The 21963-nt window shown below is 45.3% G+C and overlaps 1 protein-coding gene across 1 annotated transcript in view; it reads left to right on the top strand.

Annotated features, from left to right (window-relative positions):
* The first annotated feature begins 260 nt into the window (after positions 1 to 260).
* The window catches only part of LOC142766010 (uncharacterized), a 42257-nt gene continuing 20554 nt past the window's right edge, over positions 261 to 21963 (top strand). The window contains exons 1-2 of the mRNA XM_075867822.1: positions 261 to 297; positions 12888 to 12973. Coding sequence (XP_075723937.1) covers positions 261 to 297; positions 12888 to 12973 — 123 coding nt within the window. The remainder of the gene's footprint in view (positions 298 to 12887; positions 12974 to 21963) is intronic.

Here is a 21963-nt window from a genome sequence, read left to right as displayed (position 1 = left end):
TTCCTCTAAAGCACCTATTTGTTTCCAGGCTAGCGAGCCTCCACGACTCCGCACATTTTTTCGAGCTTATTAGGCAGAGGCTGCGTGCGTACTATAGCCCCTATCTCAGCTGCGCCTCGCCAGCACCCTGTTCCTTGCCATTTTTGTGACATTGCTTCATAAAAACCTGGTAACAGATCTTACACAGAGTTCTAGTGTTTTTGTAACAGTGACCTGACATGTTACGTTTTTTTTTTTCAGAAAGGGCTGAGCAATCAGAAATGTCGGAGTACGCTGTGGAATCGTCTGAGATGGCCGGTATGTAAATACTTACTTGCTTGTATTAACAGAAAAGTAGCATCGTTTGGAGCATCCTAGCCTGGTGCACGTTAAAGAACTTCAGGCGATCGAAATTTCCGGAGCCCTCCACTACGGCGTCTTTCATAATCATAAGATGGTTTTCGGACGTTAAACACCATATATATATATATATATATATATATATATATATATATATATATATATATATATATATATATATATATATATATATATATATATCTTGGTACACCCTTATTGTGGTAAATTATAATGGCTCTATTACTTCCGTCTGAACATCTGTCGGAGAATCTAGAATAGAAAGGAAGAGGAGGGCTGCATTCGTAAACTAAGGTTCTGTTTGAAACAAAAGTTAGTGGGTATAAAAGTATTGTCATTTATAGACGTTCGCATATTATATGATGTTCTACAGGTTACCCTATATTCAATGCATCTTTTCAGCACTTTATGGGCTGCTAAATTAGATTTACGCTGCTCCTCATCCTGTATGTAGACTTATTGTTAGAATATTTTGTTGCTAGACAAGTAAAAGTCGGCGGAATATCTAAAACGAAAAATTAAGGTTCGAATAAATGCCAAAAGAAGGGCGTTTTTGTAAGTGATCGCATGATTACAAAGTAGAGAGCCCTCCTTCCCTTCCAACCTACCCATGTCGCAACCAGACGGGCTAATTTACGTAGAAGTCACTGCGTCATATCTGAAGGCAAAGCCCACCGTCGTTAACACAACGCGATTGAAAACGATTTCAATATTTCCAATCAGCACAAAGAACTTCTGAAGAGTGTTTTTAAAAAGGACACGTCGTTCTACTCAAGAAAATGAAATAGTGGACAAATAAGCATAACAAACTGTGCAGCCTGTGTGACTAAATCGTGACGTGCTGTAGTCGGAGCTTATCAAGGGGGCCAGGTTTATTCAGAATTTAAATTAGCCTTGCGGCTACAGCCTCTGTTTTTTTTTGGCTCAAAAATGCTATTAGCATTCACTTTCCCGTTTGAGAACTTCTTTATCATTTTGTGAATTCTGCAGGCGTTGGACTGTGCTTACATGCTCCGAAGTAATTCCTAAAGTGCTTCAGGTTCCCTTGAAGTGTATGATAAAACATCGCTTTTTTCTTTACAGTTTCGACTGAAGATTCTCAGCAAGCAGGTAAATGAACACTTAAGAAGTGACATACCGATACATTGTATTTATCTCACCAGAACTTCATCTTACCATAACCCTTTCAATCCCAGCGCACACAATTGTGTACGTAAACATTGAAGGCGCGTCACACGCCACATATTTCTTGAAATGGCCTGAAAAAATTGTGCACGTTAGGCAATGTGCAATGTGAATTCTGCAGGCTTCCTGAGTGGCCAACCAGTGGTAAATTTAGATTTTAGTGCTGCTTAATGTTGTAACAAATCACTTTTCCAGAGACACTGCCATGTTGGACAATATTTTATCCCGCTGCGTTCTAGGACAACCGAAAAAACAGTTCTTTTCTTTCCACTGGAATCAAGTACAACCAAAAAACAGTGTGAATGTTTGAGGCCCAATACTTGATTATTTTTATCATACTACAAAAGCTGACTGGTGGCCAATTAATTACATAAATGGTTATATGCTCGTCTCCATGAATTGCTGAAACTTGCAAAAAACAATCCCTAATTGTATGTTATTTATTATAATACTGAGTACCTTATAATTATGCCATGTAGATTTTATGCGTTTCTGGCACGGCATCATAATTCGTTACTGTAGGGGATGAAAGTAAATAGGAAAAAAAGTACTGTTTTATTTTCTGAGCTTTACTTTGCTTGGTGGGAGATGATGCCGTCACCAGAAATTTGTGGGCGAAAACCAGCGGCCAAATTACGTAGTTTTTGGTGTAACTGAGAAACAGAAAAGCATGCAGTTTGCACGAGTGGCACACGACAAGAACCGGCAGTGGAGCTAGTATTCGACCTAGCTCAAGGTTGCCAGTAATGCCATGCGTTGGTAGAGACGTTAATTTGTTTTCTAATTGTGCTAGCTGGTAGTACTAAGTATTTAGAGAATTGGCTGCTCACCCATGTCAGTTTGTTGTCCTATAAGTCACGTGTCACGTGTTTTGGTGGCAACGTGTCATGTGATTAGTTACGTTATGTGGCATGATTCTATTCCCATGACTAGTACACACCTGACGTTACGTGCCTTCAGTCACGTGACTTGCGGTTACGAAGTTATTGGCCAGACAATGTCACGCGACCAGTTCTCACGTGATGTTACGTGATTGTAGTCACGTAACCAATTGCTTCATAAGCTGTATTTTGTCACGTGCATAAATATTACGTGATTTTACGTGAACTTTTCGTCATGTAATTCGCTCGCCTATCATAACTAATGCATTCCACGCCAAACCGATTGGCACACGTGTGGTGGGAGCGGAGAAAAAGTTGCAGAGGGCGAAGTCTCTTAGTTCACGGTGATCATAATTCATGTTTACCCTACCCGGCTCACTGAACAAGCTATTATATCCATACTTACAGTCAGTTCGATGGTCTGAGCTATCGCCCCCGCTATACCACTTCGCAGCAGATGCATGATCGCTGCGACCGGGCACCTTGAAGAAGGGCCTCGAAAAAAATCACGTGATAAAAATTTCCATGCTTCTGACTAACACGATGACGCATAATAATGAGTGGCATTACCGTCGATGTTCTTGACTCCACATCATCTCAAGTTTAAGTGTTCGAATCTACTAGGTCACAAAAGCATGGCCGGTGGAGCCAGTTAACAGCTGAAGAAGTTCTCTTCGCAGAAGGAGTCACTCCAGCGGGGGAACGCTGACTGTCCCAGTTGCCAGAAAAGTGAAATGTATAGCGAGCGGTTGTGCAGCTTTGATAGAGTGGCGGCAGTTGTGGCGTGACAACGTACACAGAGAAGCTATGCAGAATGGCCTGAGCTTTTCGCGAACTTTAGTTAGCCTCGAGCTCGCACTACGTCGGTCACAACAGGTGAGCAGCGCGGAGCGTGTGAAAGCAGCATTGAATAAAAAAATTAGCGTCCCAAATGCATGTCTAGTAGCAATAGAAGAGGTTTTCGCAGGGAAACCACGTGCGAATGCGTCAGCGCTGCCACTCAGTCAACATTTCAACAGTGCAGCAAGTCACTGTGATTGTCGAACTATCTGTACGAGATGAATCTCACCGCTTACCAGCATGTCCGTGGGCGTTAATATACCTCTAGGTGAGGCCTTTCGTTTCACCCCGAGCATGGAATTTTCCACTCTCGATTACCAAACGAGTGCATACGCAGCACTTTCGTGCTGCTCGTCTTGATTCTATCAAGTATTACACGCACATAAATTGACAGGTTACTGTTATTTACAATACACGCCTTAAAAATTTTTCTGGAGAAAAGAATTAGGAGAAGCGATGCCTCGAAAGTCGTTATTCGCCACAAATGTCAATGGGGTCGGCCGCTTCATCACAGCAACGTGGTTGTTAGTGGTACTTCTAGAGCGTGGTGAAATAGATTGCGTTACGTGGTAGCTAAGTGATGAAAGAAATTATAGAGAAGAACTTAAATGAATGAAATTATCCCTGTTTTCTTTGTTCGTGAGTGCATTGCCTGCGCAATTGTCTTACAGCTGAACCATACCGCTCGCTGGCGAAGTAGCATGAGCACAGATCATCTGCAAGCGCCAACGTGGTGGGTGGGCTCAACCTTGCGCTGGGCGTATGTTAAACTGGTTGACAGGTGAACTCGGGTTCAAAACTGTTCATTCTAGAATGCTCCCGTCCAACTCGTGACTGCCACAAGGCCGGTAAACTATCAAGCGTCTCCAACTCTAAAATATCAGCGGACAAACACTGTTCGCACGCTTGCAGGTCCTGAGATTGGCCTAGGTGTCATAATAGTTCTTATGAAGATTGCAGATATCGAGACAGCAGCAATCGAAATAGAAGCAAGGGGCACGCCGCAAGGGGCAGTGATTTCACCGATGCTGTTTAACATTGCCATGATTGGACTGTCAAAGAAATTATCGAGCATTGAAAGATTGAAGCACAACATCTACGCAGATGACATTACCATCTGGTGCACAGGTGGAAGCGAGGGGCTGATTGAGAGCGCTCTGCAAGAGGCGATTGACACCGTAGAAGAGTACCTTCGTTCTTCCGGGCTCAAGTGCTCCTCGAGTAAGTCAGAACTTTTACTGTATCGGACTGCACGCTGGAGACCGAAGCCCAGGGGATGGAAGCCGTTAAACCAGATAGACACCCACCTCCATACAAATCAAGGGGATGCCATCCAAAGGGTCGACTCCATCAAAGTCCTGGGCATGCTGATAAAGTCTATCGGCGCCAACAGCAAATCTATAGCCAAGTTAACTTGGAAAACAGACAGTGCGGTGCACCTCATACGCAGAGTAGCCAACAAAAGAACTGGGATCAAGGAAGACAACCTCATCAGGTTGATGCATGCGTTTGTTCTAAGCCAATTCACGCACGAGGCAGCCATGAACAACTGGTCAAGAGCAGAGTCCGAGACACTGAATGTGCTCCTCAGGAAATTTATCAACAATGTCCTGGGCCTACCCATACATACCCGCACCGAGCGTCTGCTTGAGCTTGGCATTCACAACACGCTCGAAGAAATAGCAAAAGCCCAAGTGAGAGCAGTTTGCAAGGTTATCTACAACAAGGTCGGGGAGAATGATGCTGCAGAAGCTGGGCCAACACCCAATTGCAATCAGACGCAATTACAATGATATCCGCGACAACATCAGGGGGAAGATCACGGTGTCTCCTAAACAAAGAAACATGCATCCAGAACACAACGTCAAAAGAAGTGTAGCGAGGGCCAGGACTATACTTCGTCAAGTCTCAAACGAGGAACGAGGGGTCGTATTTGTTGACGCGGCTTCCTACGCCAATGGGAAAGCGTTTGTGGCAGTGGTGGTCGATGGGGCTGGCCATGTCGTCAACTCAGCGACGGTCAAGACGAAAGACCCAATCATTGCGGAACAGGTGGCCATCGCCTTAGCACTCAAGATGGACAACATTCAAGTCGTCTACAGTGATTCCATGCCAGCACTACGGGCGTTCGCCAAGGGGACAGTCTCTGAACAAATGCTGAGAATACTGCAAGGCAAGAAAGTAACGCATCATCTTCTGAGTTGGTTCCCAGCTCGCCTTGGGCAGATCAACGATTCCCCTCCCAATCTCAATGAAGCAGCAGACGAGGTGGCGCGAGAACTCTCCAACCGCGCCTCCCCGGGGATGCGTTCTACCGGTGAAGGGAATAACCCGGAAATTCTACAACATATAACGAGCTCACTAAACATTTCTACCTGTCTAGAAGGATTTTCCCTCCACCTCACTAAAAGCTAACCCGGCCCCAAGCACTTACATTAAGGCTTTTGCAAACGCGGATGTACCCTACTTTGAAAATGTTACACATCATGTACCCTGACCTATACCCAAGTAATCTTTGTCCACATTGTGGGGAGATAGCTTCATCAGAACACATGCTCTGGCAGTGCACCAAATTCGCTCATTTATTGGACATCACCTCTGCCAGATGGGAGGCGGTAATCCGCAGCCCGTCCTTGGCAGATCAGCTCTGGGCTGTGCACCAAGCCCGCGAGGCGGCTGAGGAGCTTGGCATCTCAGTCCCCACGTGGGAGCTGCCCACAACACAGGGATCTGTGTTTTGGAGGACCAAATAAAAGTTTATCCAATCCAATCATAGTTCTTATCTCTACAAAATCTATTGAGGCATGCACTGTCAACTTGAACATTGCAAATGAACTGAGGTAACATGATCGCAACAGTTAGGTGTCTTATTGCTTTGTGGTGAATTGTGCATATTTTCGTTTATTTGGAAACTCTCCCTTCTTTTCAAGTGCGTTAGCACTGCCTGGTAGATATGAGTATTTTTGGGAGCCCCTCGTTAATTCATGTTTATATAAAATCTAGTTTAAGAGTGATGTCTAAGACGATGTTTTATGTGTTAACTGATGTGAGCAGCTAGTCAGCGTGATTTCTGGAGATTTTCGTTTACTCTGGCATTTGTGTGCAAATCGTTCATGTGAAGAACGATTCGGCGGTTCATTTCTCATAAATGCAGTTATTAAAACAAGATGTCATTTGTTCGATAGAAACTCGCACTTTGTTCCAAATAAAATACCAGCCATGGCCAGTGTCCACTAATCGTGTCACTAATTGCACCGTCAACCCTTTTGCAGAAAGCACGTAAGTCATGGAATGTTGATCTACTTCTTCATCTTTATCAATTGTGCTGCCCTTGAAATCGAGAAAGCGTGATTGGTAGAGAACTAAATATATAAGCCGCCTGCAACTTTAGGCTCGTGGGCTCATATGATGCGCGTGAAAGAGCAGATTAAATGTACTGTTTTCTTGCCAACCCTGTCCTATACACTGGCTCCCCAGCACTCATTTGCGTTATTCTCAGATTTTAATATTGCTGTTCTAACACGCTATATGAAACTTCTGTACTCACTTCAGCAATGCACTATGTCCGTCTTCATAGATAGATTCGTGGCTGTATGTTACGTATCTATTGAAGTGCTTCTACAACATTTGAAGTGGAAAGATTATCTGAAGAAGAATCTACGCTTGCGTACTTCGAGAGATTATCTGAAGAAGCATTTACGCTTGTCTTTCCACACGAAGACTTTTATATAAGCAGTCATTAGAAAGAAAAAAAAAGAACAAACATTCTGAGTTTCTTAACAGAAACAACAAAAAGTAGCACTAAATAGAGCTTTGCGTAGCTTTTATGAAAATACCACGGCAATCGGTGATTGAAATTCCTGATTGGCTACGTCATCACATGCCAGGGTCCACCATGGCTCCACTGACGTATTGCCGTCATGAATATGACGTTGTAAAATATATGCTGACTGATTGCAAAGAAAAAAATGTGGCTGATTCCTGTATGTAATAATCGGTAAAACACGAAAGTGAAGCATGTTTTTACGGACGTAGTTTATACTTATTCGTACAAATACTTCAGAGGTCCCTACGTTTGGAACATTGTAGGAGGGAGGAAAAAGACAGTAGTAAACAAGAACTAGAAAATGGTACAAACTATGACGAATTCAAAAATAAAATACAAAAAATGGATGATTAACAAAAACATTGATAGGCATGGAATGAAGAAAAGCAAAACACGCGTTGCTTGTGCAGTTCAGCGTTTATTGTGCATTGTTTCGCCACAAGGCCAAATGCTACCACAACAAACTGCGAAATCATGCGAAGAACGGCAAGCATCAGCAGCTCGAAATTTACAGAGCGCACCTCAAGCGGAAACCGTGTATAAAATGAGCATACACAGTACGAGCATGGACTGACAACTGTCACAGCTCGACTCTTAAAGCGCGCTCTACAAACAAAAAGAAAGGCGCACGAAACGAACGCTCATCTATACACAAGACAAACGCAAACACTTCTTTGTGTGCGACCAGCAAGTTCCTTTTGTAAATACGGCCGCAACAGCGAGCGAGGTGACCTTCGAGCTCACTCGAAACACGAGCCTGATAAGCGTGCGCGCAGGAGAGACCACGCTCCTTGGAGGCGGCGCTCTCCAGAGAGGCGACGACTTTGAGAACGGGCCCAACGCGCGCTCACCACGCCAACTCACGACTGATGAAGAAAACGCAGTGAATCTGTGGAGCTCTGAGGACCGCCAAATAACATATGGTGTATATGTATAAATGGCGTACTGTTAGCTCTCTTGCCTGCATGCGCACTGCGGCGTGGTGGCTATAGCGCCGCGCGCTGCTGCTATAGAATTCACTGGTTCGACGTCCCGGGGTAGAGCTGCTGCATACCGATTTTTTTTTTTTGCGATCTGTTGTATAGATTGTACAATGTCATATCCGCGACGGAAAAACGTGAGTGGAGCTGCGGTAGAACCCGCATAGAACACATTCGTGTTAAAAAAAGAATACGAAAAATTCCTTTGCGCAGCTTAAAACCCGACGTCCAGGAGGCCATCCTGGGTTAGGCAGAGATGGTTGCAGAGGACTACCGAGCGTAGCAACCTCTTCTTATTTCTGTCTCATTGCCCCTTTTCTTTACAAAGAAAAATAAAGCTTTGCCTAACTAACTACCCAGCGTGGTGTCGAGCCAGCAACTTCTGGATTCAGAGCGCGCGGCCCTAATGCCTATGCGACGAAGCGTGAGTTGTCGAAGATGCTAACGGCAAGCCATTTATATACACAATACACCGTTCGGCGGCCTTCAGAGCTCCGAAACGTTAGCGAAACGAAAGCGAAGCGTGTAAAGACACGCTTCGCTTTCGTGTTATACCAATTTTCAGAAAAAGGAATCAGCCAAGTTTTTTGAACATTTCGCAGATTTGAGCACTACTTAGACATACCAGCATATAATATTGCTCTCATTTTGTAATTTCGCGAGCCTGAATTGGGGGAACATGTCCCTAATTGCACGCATTAAGAGATAAAAACATGCATGCTTATCAAAAAGTACGTCCACGTGTAGGTATACTTGTATAAGCATGTCTTGGGGGGAGGGCATGGTGTATGCGTGTGTGTATCAGTGTACTTAGACTGTTTTTACAGAACCCTGTTTGTGACATTGTAATGCAGCGTGAACACACAAAAATACCTTTCCGTAATTTGAAATGAACCAACGAAAATTCTGATGTTACGCTGCTATATAGTGAGCTATTTCTGTAGTTTGCTTCGTACGTGGTAAAGTAGGATTGTAGGTTTTTAGGCTTCAGATGATTATCGGTTTTTCTTTTTTTCGATGTAAAAGACAGTCAAGAAAAAATGCCGCAATTTTTGAATACCTAAATCAAAATAAAACTACGTGAGACCTGACAGTTTAAGGAAGCAAAACTAGTACTTTCATTCCCAAGTTGCGCAGTAAAACTAGCGAGGGCACAAGTTAACAATGCTGCCTGTACGGCTTCTCTATAAAAAAATTTACACAAACTAGCCTATAATAGTGAATAGTATAGGTCGATTTGTAATTTATTTATTTTTTTCGAAAGTACTGATTGTAGAAATCATAGTAAAATTTCAATACAGAGTAGCATTGATGAAAGAGTGTGTGCGGACATAAAAAAAAAGTATCATCCAAACTTGCTCCTATAAAACCTAGCTCGAAAAATTTCTAGAAAGGCGGATTGAGCGAATGCTTTCCTTGTTATGATTGGTGTTTGTTTTGTAATTGGCAATGTGCTGTAGGCTCTATATTCCTGATGTCGCAAAATATGCATGGATGCAGGTGTGCTACAGATGGAACATGAAGCATTCAATTATGTTCCCGTTTGTACAAAATTATATAGAGCCATTACATTAAGAATCAGTTAAAGTTGACGTCCACCTTTGGGGTGCCCAAATGACTTCTTCGGAAGGAACCATTGGCTGGGAACGCAATAAGGACCGCATTATCTTGGGAAGAACATTCTGGAAAATGATAGCAAATTCTAACTGTATTATTGGTATGCAGTTATGATGCTTGGTATGTTTCTTTCATATGACTAACACTAGTGAATATCTTCGAGCAGATGGTTCCTGTGATCTCGTTTTTAGCCTACATTGTTTTTGCTTAAAATTTGAGAAATGCTTTTTAAGCTTTGTCACACAATGCAACAAGATGTGACACGTTTATCATTAACTGCAATGAATAAAGGCATAATAAAAAGACAACGAATAGAGCCATAATTTACTGTTGCAGTGTATAACAAAGGCTGATTGCAACAGTTACGTCACAACCATTACTTTTACCGCAGACAACTTCTCAGAATGAAGAATTTTTTTCAAATGACTTCGACAGGGGCCAACTTCTTTCTCCGTAGCTCAATGGTCATTAAATTATATGAGGTATATTGAGGCAGTTCAGGCTCTCTCATATTTGTGGTTGATTACTACATTTGAAACGCTTCGTTTTAGTTGCAGATCTATTGAACTCCAATGCACGAGTTTACGAGAAGCGATGAAACGTTGCAGTGACACTAAATGGTTAAGCAGGCCTCTCCGTGACAATAAGTTGTGTTGTCAATAGCCAGTTTGGAACAGTTATTTGTGCTTAAAAACAGAGGTAATGGAAGGATCGTGCATAGAAACATTGTGAAAGGAATTATCTCCAGCACCATTCCAACAGAAACCATTCTCATGGTGGTTTCTATGGCAATTGAATAAAGCATTAGCAAGCATTGTTCGCGCTCGAAGTCAGTTTATATGCTGGATTGTTCCGAGTTGCCCCTGACGACTGAATTTGTCATTTTTCTCCGGACAGTGACAATCGAAAGATTTGGGCGGGATTGTGTTGTTGTTTCCTGATCGCAGCCCTTGTTCTATTGTCGCTACTGTCTTCTTCGGAGGAGACTCGTGAGTATGCGAATTTTTAATTACGAAGTGGTGTAGAATATTATATTTCATATTAAACATAGAGATTAAAAGGTGGGTTCTTGTCCTAATGCTCTATGGAAGGCTTTTTTTTTCTTGGTTCACTCAAAAATAGGCTCAAGAAACTGATTCACCGTGATCTGTTTCTTGTACCCGTTGCTGACGACTTTGCCGGTTTTGTAAAACTGCATGCACAGTGTAGAGGCTCTGTATCTCCAGAGTGATAAGTGACGTTTAAGGAAACGCGAACGCTAAACTTCTTCTTATTCACATTTTTACAATAACAAGCAATTACTGTATGTACGCAAAACTAATCGCCAACGTTACGCATCACTTTGAGAAATGACACAGACGACAGCAATCTCGTTTTTTTTACGTCCATCATTGCGAGTTTGTTTATTTGTTTAAGGTTGCATATATTACAGACTACAAATATACATTGTCACAGAAACATATACGTGAAGCAATAGGCTTAATTACTGCAGGTGCCTCAATGTTGCATTTAGGCTCGAATTTCGTCACCGTTGTTCTTGATTGAATTATAACATTTTACATAACCAGGTCAGCGCGTAGATGTCCAGTAAAACTGCAAAGCCATAGTGGCTGAAAAATCTCTAATAACACACCATGCGACGTTCACTTTTGTCAATTTTTGTGTCAAGAATGAAAAAAAGTCAATGTCACATGGTGCCTTATTAAAAATAAGAAAAGTCCGAGTAATCTTTTACAACGTGTGCTATGAAAGTGGGTGACGTTGGTTGCTCTCTTGAATATTGTGTTCTATTGCAAAGAGATAGGTTTGCTGCGATAGAATTACGAATAGCATCAATTTATATATAGGCCAACATGTACCAATTTAGGTGCGTCTTCGCAAACGCCGAGAGGTTTTGCGTATTATCTGGCTTATTATCATAAACCAGATCGCAAAATTGCCGGCGCTGTTCATTACAACCCTACACCCTATTTATTTAATAGTTTCTGGAATTATATGACAGGGGGAGGGGTAATTGAAATGAGCACGAGCTCATTTGCTGGCATACGCGTGTCAGTTGGTCGCCGTGGAATTTATCCGTATCAACTGTTGGACTTCAGCTGTTTCGTACATCAGGCGCGACGCTGTGTATGCTAGGGAGGCTTCTAACAGTATAGGCATTCACTTCAAAAAATAGTCCAATGACTTTACCACCTGTAAAATGATTTCATTTCCTCTTTAGGTTGAGTAATAGATTTAAGATGATTTGCTCGTCAGATATAAACAAACACCGCCATTGCTTTAACATTAGGTCGTTTTGGACCACTTGGAGTCGCTTTCTTTTCGCTTTTTAGTGTTGTATGTGTAGCGCGTCGTGATGAATCGTGTGCGCACACATGCTCGGTTTGGACGAGCGTTTACAACGACAAAAGACAAGCGCAATGACACATCTCGCTGACTGAATTTTTCGCAAGGCTTCCGCAACGTTGCACCTGATGTATGAAACAGAGTATAGTCGTTCACCTACCACCAAATAACTACATCGCGTATTTTAACTGACAACGCTCATCCTACAGTTAGCTGTTTGGTGTGCCATTGTCTTATCACGTATAAGGGCACATTTCAGCAAAGGCTATAAATTCTGTTAAGCCATGTTTATCCTTAGGCATAAATAATGTTGAAAATTATATGAAGTGAAAATGCATGCAAAAATAGAAAGCTTGAAGGCGAGTGTGCTCATTGATTGATATGATTTTACTTTCAAGTTGCCGGTGTTCTTCTCAACGTAATGAATAAAATAATTCCTAAGCATTTTGATTCACTCTAATCACGTTTGCCCAATTAGATGAGTGTTATTGTGCCTTACCCATTCAGAGAGTGCAAGTTTGAAATTTGAATGGCTAGTGAAACGGTAAATACGTTGCACTGTATGTGAAACAAGTGAAACTCAGATTATGCGGAGCTCAGATTTTGGAGCAGTGTCAATCACATGAAATTAGGCTCGACATTTTGTAGCATTTCGGATCCACGCGAAGTAAATTGGAATGCAACTCGAATCAACGGAAGAAAACCGTAACTCTGAAAGAAACTTCGCGATTTTCAAGAAATATAAACTGCGAAGATTCACGGCCCTAGTGATAAAACTACAATTTCTCGTTATACCGGTCATTGCGACGTCCGTGGGGCGACACTATAACTATTCGCTCATTTTCTTCCCCATAGACGTGACTGATGAAGGCGGTGATGGAGGTGATAGCGATGCCCGCTACGCTAATTATCCTCCGTCGTCCGGCAACACACCTCCTGCCGTAAGTAACGGTCAGCGCTGCATGAGTTGCGATTTTGGCAACAGGGACAAGTGGGCTAGTTGGTCGTATTTCATAATGAATGGCAGCGCAAGCACACGTCGGCAGGGAAAAGAAGGCACCCGAATCACAGCGCATAACTCGGGAGTGAATCTCGTATTTCATAAACGACACTTATGACAAAACCATACACGTCGCGCAAACTGAAGGAATTAAAAAGGGGTATATAGGCGTGTGTTGCCACCGCGGCTCTACGAAGAAAACACGATCGGGACAGAGCAACGGTCAAGCAGGTGCCGGCGACGATCAGCACGAGGCGAGCTAGAGGAGCCCAGGACCCAGTACCCAAGCGGCAGCGATGTTCTTGCCAACGATGCGTTTTTTTTCTTCACGATTTGCCCCCGAAAAAAACGAGCCATCCTGGCGACCGAAGAGTCTGGAGGCATAGGGATGTGATATAGCTTAAGGCGAGGGACGTGTACGATGTCACGTCCACGCCTGCGCATGTCGTCAGATGGGGAAAGATGCTCAATGAGAAAGTTCACCGGCAAGGTTTGTTCCAAAACGCGGTAGGGGCCCTCGTAATTAGGGACGAGTTTCGAGGAAAGGCTGGGGGTTTCATAAAGAGCAGCCAGCCAGACAAGTGATCCTGGAGAATAACTGTGGCTTCGTGAAGAGTCGGCGAAGTTTTTATTATGGCGCTGCTGTTCTTGTGCTGTAAAGGTGCGTGCGAGTTCACGACACTTTTCCGCTTTTCGGGCAGCTTCCGACTGCCCATAGATGGGCATTAGGATGTGTCAGGACGGTATGGAAGGAGAGTGTCGATAGTGTGGGAAGGTTCGCATTCACCAAAAAGAAAGAAAGTTGAAAATCCAGTGGTAGATTGTGCCATGGTGTTGTATGCGAACGTGATGAGTGGAAGAATGCGATCCCAGTTAGTATGATCAGATATCACATACATCGCGATCATATAGCCGACGGTGCGGTTAAATCTCTCCATGAGCCTGTTAGTCTGCGGGTGGTATGCGGGTGTTAGTCTGCGGGTGGTAGTCTGTGGGTGGATGAACAATATGGCATTCAGAAAGCAGAGCCGTGACGACTTCTGATAGGAAGGCTCGACCTCGGTCACTTACTAGTTCTCGAGGTGCACCATGTCGTAGTATGAAGCGACGGAGGACGAACGACGCTACGTCCTGCGCAGTGGCACTTGGAAGGGCGGTTGTCTCAGTGTAGCATGTTAAATAGTCCACAGTGACTATGATACACCAATTTTCACCTGATGTTATCGGTAGAGCACCATAGAGAATAATTTCGATCCGATCAAAAGGTTTGGCAGGGCACGGAAGTGGCAGAAGCGCACCCGACGAGTGGAAAGGCGATGATTTGCGGCGCTAACAGTCAGGGCAGCTCATAACAAAATTTCTAACAAAATTAGACATGCCGCGCCTGTAGAAGCGATGTCGAATTCGTTCGTAAGTTTTGAAAACTCCGGCATGGCCACATTAGGGATCGTCATGAAAGGAGGCGCATATTTGTGATCGCAAGTGGCGGGGGACAACGAAGAGCCGCTGACGACCTTCAGGGGCGTAGTTGTGTCGGTGTAGCAGCTGATCACGAATGGCAAAATGAGCAGCTTGACGTCGAAGAAATCGTCATACCGCAGTGGTCGACGATCAAGAGAGACAGTCAAAGAGGGAAGCGATCCACTGGTCCTTGTGTTGTTCACTGGCAAAAAAGTCAAGGTCGAGAGATGCGACGGAGTTGGTACCATTGGTTCCGCGGGCCGAGTCGGGAGGTAAGGGCGAACGGGACAGGGCGTCGGCGTCAGAGTGATTTCGTCCGCTGCCATAGATGACGCGAACGTCGTACTCGTGGATTTGCAGAGCCCCCCGAGCTAGGCAGCCAGAAGGATCTTTGAATGTGGCGAGGCAACAAAGTCCACAGTGGTCCGTTACCAGGTCGAATGTGTGACCGTACAAATTCGGGCGGGACTTGCGAAGCACCCACACTAGCGCTAAGCACTCCTTTTCAGGGAAGCTGCAATAGGCCTCAGCTTTAGTGAGCGTGCGACTCGCATAAGCGACGACGTATTCGGAGTAGCCCGGCTTGCGTTGGACGAGGACAGCGCCAAGACCAACCCCACAAGCGTCTGCGTGAACTTCCGTCACAGCTGTTGGGTCAAAATTCCGGAAAATGGGAGGAGAGGTTAGCGGACTACGGAGCGTAGCAAACGCGACGTCGCAGTCGGGAGACCAGGATGAAAGGTCTGCGTCACCGCGATGGAGGTTGGTCAGTGGTTTCACATCATCGATGTGAAATTTTGAACGAAGCACTGGAAGTACGAGCATAGTCCGACGAAACTGCGTAATTCTTTCAGTGTAGTATGTTTCGGGAACTTTTTGACTGCTCAAAGTTTTGCAGGATCGGGTAGAACAGCATGCTTGGACATGATGTGTCCTATGATGGACAGCTCTTACGCAGCGAAGCGGCATATTTTAAGGTTCAGCTGGAGCCCAGCGTTGGCTAAACACGCCAGAAACAGTGGAAGCCGAAGCAGATGTGTAGGAAAATCGGGAGAGAAAATGGCAATGTCGTCGAGGTAGCATAGACACACAGACCACTGCAGTCCACGCAGTGTGTTGTACATGAGTCGTTAAAACATGGCAGGAGCATTACAAAGCCCAAATGGCATTGCGTTAAATTCATATTGGCCATCTGGTGTAATGAACGCAGTTCTCTGGCGATCAGCTTCTGCCATAGTAACCTTCCAGTATCCAGATTGTAAGTCTAAGGAGAAGAAGAATTCAGCTTCTGCCGTCAAGGGCGTCGTCGATGCGCGGTAATGGATAGATGTCTTTTGGCGTCACCTTGTTTAATCGCCCATAGTCGACGCAAAATCGAATCGATCCATCCTTCTTCGTACTAGAACGACATGAGATGCTTAAAGACTGTGCGATGGCTGAATAACGCGACGGCGTAGCATCTCTTCGACCTCGTCGTTGGTGAGGTGATGTTCTGCAGCAGAGAGACGGTATGGTCTTTGACGCAATGGCTGATGTGAACCAGTGGCAATGTAGTGGAGCACAGGGGAAGTGCGACCCAATTGCGGCTGAGAAGTGTCGAACGAATTCGCGAAGTGCTGGAGGAGATGAAGAAGCTCGGAATGTGCTTGAGCACATAAGATTTCGGCAATGGAACTCAAGAAAATGTCATTCGAAGAACATTCCTGTGGGAAATGGGCATGAAGTTCGGTCGAGGCGCTACTGGACATATATCTGGCATGTTAAAGAAGGAAGAAGAATTAAGGTACTCCACTCGACCGAGGCATTCGCCGGCAAGTAGCGTACGCGGTGGAGAAGGTGGTTGTGGACGAAAATATTGCTTTGGCCAGCAGTGACGTCATGTGAAGTGAAATGCAAGGAAATGGCTCTGCGGTCCATGAAAATGTCCGAAGGCGTAAACGTTACTGTAGCATCGTTATGGTCATCGACACAAACAGACACAACGGTAAGAGAGGCTGGAAGAATTTCAGTGTCCTCCCGCACGACGAGTTTTGGCAACCGCTCAAGAGTTTCGTGCAAAGGTTTGTCACACAGGTGCGAAAATTGAGCTTCACCGCGTGCGCAGTCGATGACGGCATGATGATGTGATAGAAAGTCCCACCCGAGGATAATGTCATGCGAGCACACCGAAAGGACGATGAACTCGACAACGTACACAGAGCCTTCGATGAATATGCGGGCCGTACAGGTGCCGAGAGGTCAAACTGGTTGTGTGCTAGGAGTACGACGTGATAGTCCACAGAGTGACGTGGTCACTTTGCGTAGGAAGTGGCAGAGCTGGGCGGCCATAACAGAAGCGGCAGCACCTGTGTCGATGAGGGCAAAGGTAAAAATATCATCAACAGATATGGCGACGACATTAGCAGGTGAAGTGTGAGGACTTGGGCGTTTCGACGAAAGCGCAGTTCTTGCCCCTAGAACTGCGGCGTTCAATTTTCCCGGTTAGAGGAAGCGGGTCGGGGACGCATTGGGGACAGTGATGGCCTGCGGGGAGACGAGGAGCGGGGACAGTGAGTCTGAGATGGGGGCTGGGGTGGCTGAGACTTGGGAAGGTTAGTGTAGCCATACTGTGGTAAGGGATAGGGAGCAGGTAGGTGCATTGGCTGTGGGTCATACGGGAACGGCCGAGTAGCGTCGTGGAGTGGTTGGAAGCGACGGCGACAATATCGTGCCCCGCATCTTGGAGTACCGCAGGCGTAGCAAATCAATCATTGTCAGAAGTTCGCCAGGAATTGCCGACTCGCAGTGCGGCCCAATGTCTTGAAAGAGAATGGGAGCGGGGAGAAGTGAAGACATGGGCAGGAAATGCTGCTGGCGGGGTCTGCTGCGTACCACCTGGGCATACGTAATAGGCGCGGCTACGGGCTGCATAGCAGGCGCATGCTGAGCAGGCATGGCCACAGGATGCTGGTGGGCAGCGACGGGAACAGCCTGAGCTACCTCTTCGGCAATAACGTCGTGGAGTGGTGAGGGCAGACGAGAGGATGGCGGCTGCTGCATGAAGGGAATCAACGACTGTTGCCGAGCTACTTCTTCACACACAAAGTCTTTTATCTCTTGCAGAGTTGGCGAGTGATCGGGAACAGAAGTAAGAATAGAGAGCGAGTGGGCGTGTGAGGAAAATGGCCAAGTCAGGGTGCACTGCTTCCTCAACTCGTCGAAATTTGGACACAAAGTGACAATTTGCGCAACGGTGGCAGGATTACGGGCCAGGAGCATCTGAAATGCGCCGTCATTTATCCCTTTGAGGATGTGCTGAATCTTCTCCGACTCGGGCATGGTGGTGTTCACATGGTTGCAAAGACCAATAATGTCTTCAATGTAGCTGGTGAACGACTCCGTTGGCTTCTGTGCGCGAGTCCGGAAGTGTTGTTCGGCTCTGAAATTGCGGACAGCGGGTCGGCCAAAAACATCAACAAACGACGTTTTGAAGATGGACCACGTCGTAATGTCGTTTTTGTGGTTATACCACATTTCGGCCACGTCAACGAGGTAAAAGGTGATAGTCAACTTGTCCGCGTCATCCCACTTGTTGTTTGCACTCAGCGGCTCGTAGTTAGTGAACCAGTCTTCCGAGTCAGTCTCATCAGCTTCGCTAAAGACCTTCGGCTCTCGCAAGCGAAGGACGCTGGGGTTGCTGGAGGATGGAGTGGAAGAGCCAAGTTGTGCGTTGTTGGTGGCCATGATGGGAGGTAGCGTTCGGGTGCGCAGATCCAGGTTCAGGCGATGGCGAATGGCAGCACCCAAGTTCAATTGGCGGGGAATGTAAGCACCCTCCACCAATTGAAAAGGGGTTTATTGGCGTGTCTTGTGACCGTGGCCCTAAAATGGAAACATGATCTGGACAGAGCAACGGTCAAGCATAGATTGATGATTGATTGATTGATTTGTGGGGTTTAACGTCCCAAAACCACCATTTGATTATGAGAGACGCCGTAGTGGAGGGCTCCGGAAATTTTGACCACCTGGGGTTCTTTAACGTGCACCCAAATCTGAACGGTCAAGCATATGCCGGTGATGATCAGCACGAGGCGAGCGAGAGAAGCCCAGGACACAGTGCTTGCTAACGATGCGTTTTCTTCTTCACAAGATTATATATATATATATATATATATATATATATATATATATATACATATATGTGACGTATGAAGGTAGCGATGGTTGGTAGAAGCCGAGAAGGAAGAAGTGCTTATAGAATAAACATGGGGTATGAGCCAGGCCACGTCTCCCAGTCATCATAGCGTCACACATATATATATATATATATATATATATATATATATATATATATATATATATATATATATATATATATATATATATATAGAGAGAGAGAGAGAGAGAGAGAGACAGGCAGACTGTTTGGCGTGTGGATCCTATTAAGCTTCAAGCCACCTTACCTTGACAATCCCAAAAGCTTTTGAACGCCTTTTATTTAGACAAACAAGCTTCTACTTCTGTAAATGATTTTGAAGGGAAATACCACAGTACAAACACATAACTTCTGAAGTGGTAGTTAAATGTTAATTACTTCATTGTAATGTGGTGGTGACGCCTATAGCGAATTACTCATTGAGAGAATTGCCCTACAGAAAAAAATTATTGATAGATATGTGGGGCTTAACATCCCAAAACCACCATATGCGTATGAGAGACGCCGTAGTGGAGAGCTCCGGAAGTTTGGACCACCTGGAGTTCTTGAACGGGCACCCAAATCTGAGCGCGCAGGCCTACAGCCCTTCAGACAAGGCCCCGCGCAAGCAAACGCAGTCAGATAATAGGGGAGTTTTCGAAACCGCAAGTTTTTTAGGGTGCTTAAATCTTCTATATAATCTTGTTGGACCGTAGACATAACTTATAGGTATTTAATGGCTTTCCTTGTGTGGCCAGCAGACACTCTGTAGTAACAATTATAAGTGATGCATTAACTTCAGTGTAACTAGAGCAGCTTTTGTTTAAAAATAGCATTTGCTTCACCCAAGTCTTTTCAGACAATCGACGTAGACGTTCTCTAATAGCAGTGGGAACACCAGATAGGCCGCTTTCCAATGGAGTGCACCGGCGGAAATACACTGCGATTGACTGTACATGCGCGGGCTTTTGTGTTTAAGGGGCATTATTCTGAGACAAGCATTAGGGACCTACTAGCGTTAGGTCTCCCCACAGCTCCTTCAGAAAAAAAAAAGTCACAAATTAGCCGCAAAGGCGAATTAATGAACGTGATAGCAACAAACTGGAAGGTCATGCGCTGAATGGAAAGCATATCGAAAGGTGCCCCGTGTTTCTCCCACACAAAATATGCACGAAACGTACAAACAGGTACAAATGCACGCGAATAAGCGTCTCAGCTCTTACTTCGATGTGACTAAAAGCGAGCGCCTTTCACAAACGGAGATTGTAATGATTGCAGTGATTTTTAATTGTGCTCTGAGTAAGTACAACAGAATCGTTTCAGTTAAGGCCCGAGGCCAGCCAAGACGTATGACTCTCCCCTCCTTCCCACCGCGAGAGAAGGGCGCGCGAGGAAGGGTCGCCTCCCTCCTCTGAGCGGGACTAAGTACGCGTGGAGGATTAGAACGCACGCTGCCGCGCGATGTGGTAACGTACGCTCATCGCGCCACCTTGCTGGTAATACTGAAAACACAATTACCCCAGATATGCCCGTCAGCGGCGGTAAGTGGTAGATATAAATAGCTTGCCGTTTGAACAGTGGGGAATGTGCTTCTCGGTGGCGCAGTAGTTAAAGCCTTGCACTCTCGATTCAGAGGACCCAAGTTCCGTGCGCTGAAGTCTTTCTTTCGGAATTTTTTCTTGCAATTCTAATATATAGATACGTATAAATTTATGTTGAGTGACGGTGACGCTAACGCTTACGCTGGGGGTGAAATCCCGCCGAGAGGGTCCATATAATTGCTATCGCAATTAAAAAAAATGCCAATGCTACAGTCGCAGTCACGTTCCGAATGTACACTGACGAATGAGGTGAGTGGTGCTTATATAATTAAGTGGTACTACATTGGTGTGATCGCATAGGCCTTCCAATGAACGTGCATACACAGCATGTTGCAGGCTTGATCTGGCCAGCTGGTTGCTCTCAGTGAAACTACCCAGACACCTAACTCTTGCATATTGTACCGAGGTATCACAAGTGTTGTTTCAACTTAGAGCGGTGCTTCTTTGTTCTAAGGAGACTGAGCACGCACACGTATGTATGCGCATGAGGGGACCGCGTAAAGGAAGGCGCCCACCGATGTGTCGAGAGGTTGTGTTTCTATTCTTGAAGAGCATCGTAGACAGTCTACGCAGACAGTCTAGAAGACAGCACCGAGCCCACGTTGTCCGAGATATGAAACATGTCTAGACAGCTTCTACGCGATGAGGCGCCACCTAGCGTTGAAAAGAAAAAGCTAAAATAAACTTGACTGTTGATTTTTTTAGCTTATTGTGAGTCAAAATCTAAGAAAAAATAACTGTACTCGCATTGAGTGTCTGGAGAAGCGTTTGTTTGTTTGCAGACGGCTATTCCGGCGAGATACGAGCTATCCGCTACAACACGAGTAATTTGCTCAGCCACCTACACGGAGGAAGGAAAGGTAGGAAAGGCCCTGACTTCACTCTTTGTGAAGCCGCGATGGAGCCGGAAGTCAGCCATATTGACTGGGCAAATTCTCCTCTCTTCTTTACATTCGATATGTAAAGCAGAAGGCACGGCTCTCTTTCCGGCTCGGAAAGCCCGTGAGCTGCGCAGCGCGCGTGTCTTGACGATTCGAAACTAAAACTAATGAAACGGGGCTCAACACTCTGGGCCAGTGCAACATCTTCGGCGAAATTATTTCGTCACAGTATTAACAGTGAGTAACAGCTCACCGAAAACGAAGCAAGTACAAGAGAAAACCGCACTAGAAGCATTGACAAGGGTGAGTGTTTTCACGTAATTAATTCATAAGCTGTACAGACAACACGATCAGTCGTGCGCCTTCTACTGTTGCAATCCGCCACGCGACCGACGCAGCGTCCTGCCACTGTGTCCGTGTTCCGCGTGAAACTCACCGGCGTCAGCTGTCTGCGACCGTGGTGACTTTGAGCACAGTGCAAGTATCACTTCAATGCGGTTGCTGTTACGTGTAGATTACATGCAATGCTTGGGGAGAGTATACGAAGCGGAAGGGAAAAGGCCTTTTAATACGCACATGCAAGTTGTTACAGTACACACACGGCATGAAACTACATATGTGCACATGTTCCTCATTGCGTCTTGCTGGGCTCAACAGCGTCGTCCGTTGTCACAAGCAGGAGCACTGCCCAACCGTCACTGACCTGCAAGGCGTTGGTTGTCGTTCCGCTTCGTCATGGTGCCCAACGCAATTTCGCTGAACACTAATTGCTTCATCCGCGGCATCCGCCGCACGACATATAGATATGCACTCG

This window comes from Rhipicephalus microplus, chromosome 6 (assembly GCF_043290135.1).
Source record: "Rhipicephalus microplus isolate Deutch F79 chromosome 6, USDA_Rmic, whole genome shotgun sequence".
Classification (NCBI taxonomy): Eukaryota; Metazoa; Arthropoda; class Arachnida; order Ixodida; family Ixodidae; genus Rhipicephalus; species Rhipicephalus microplus.
The sequence above is the reverse complement of the archived record's forward strand: the minus strand, read 5'-3'. Positions and strand labels throughout refer to the sequence as shown.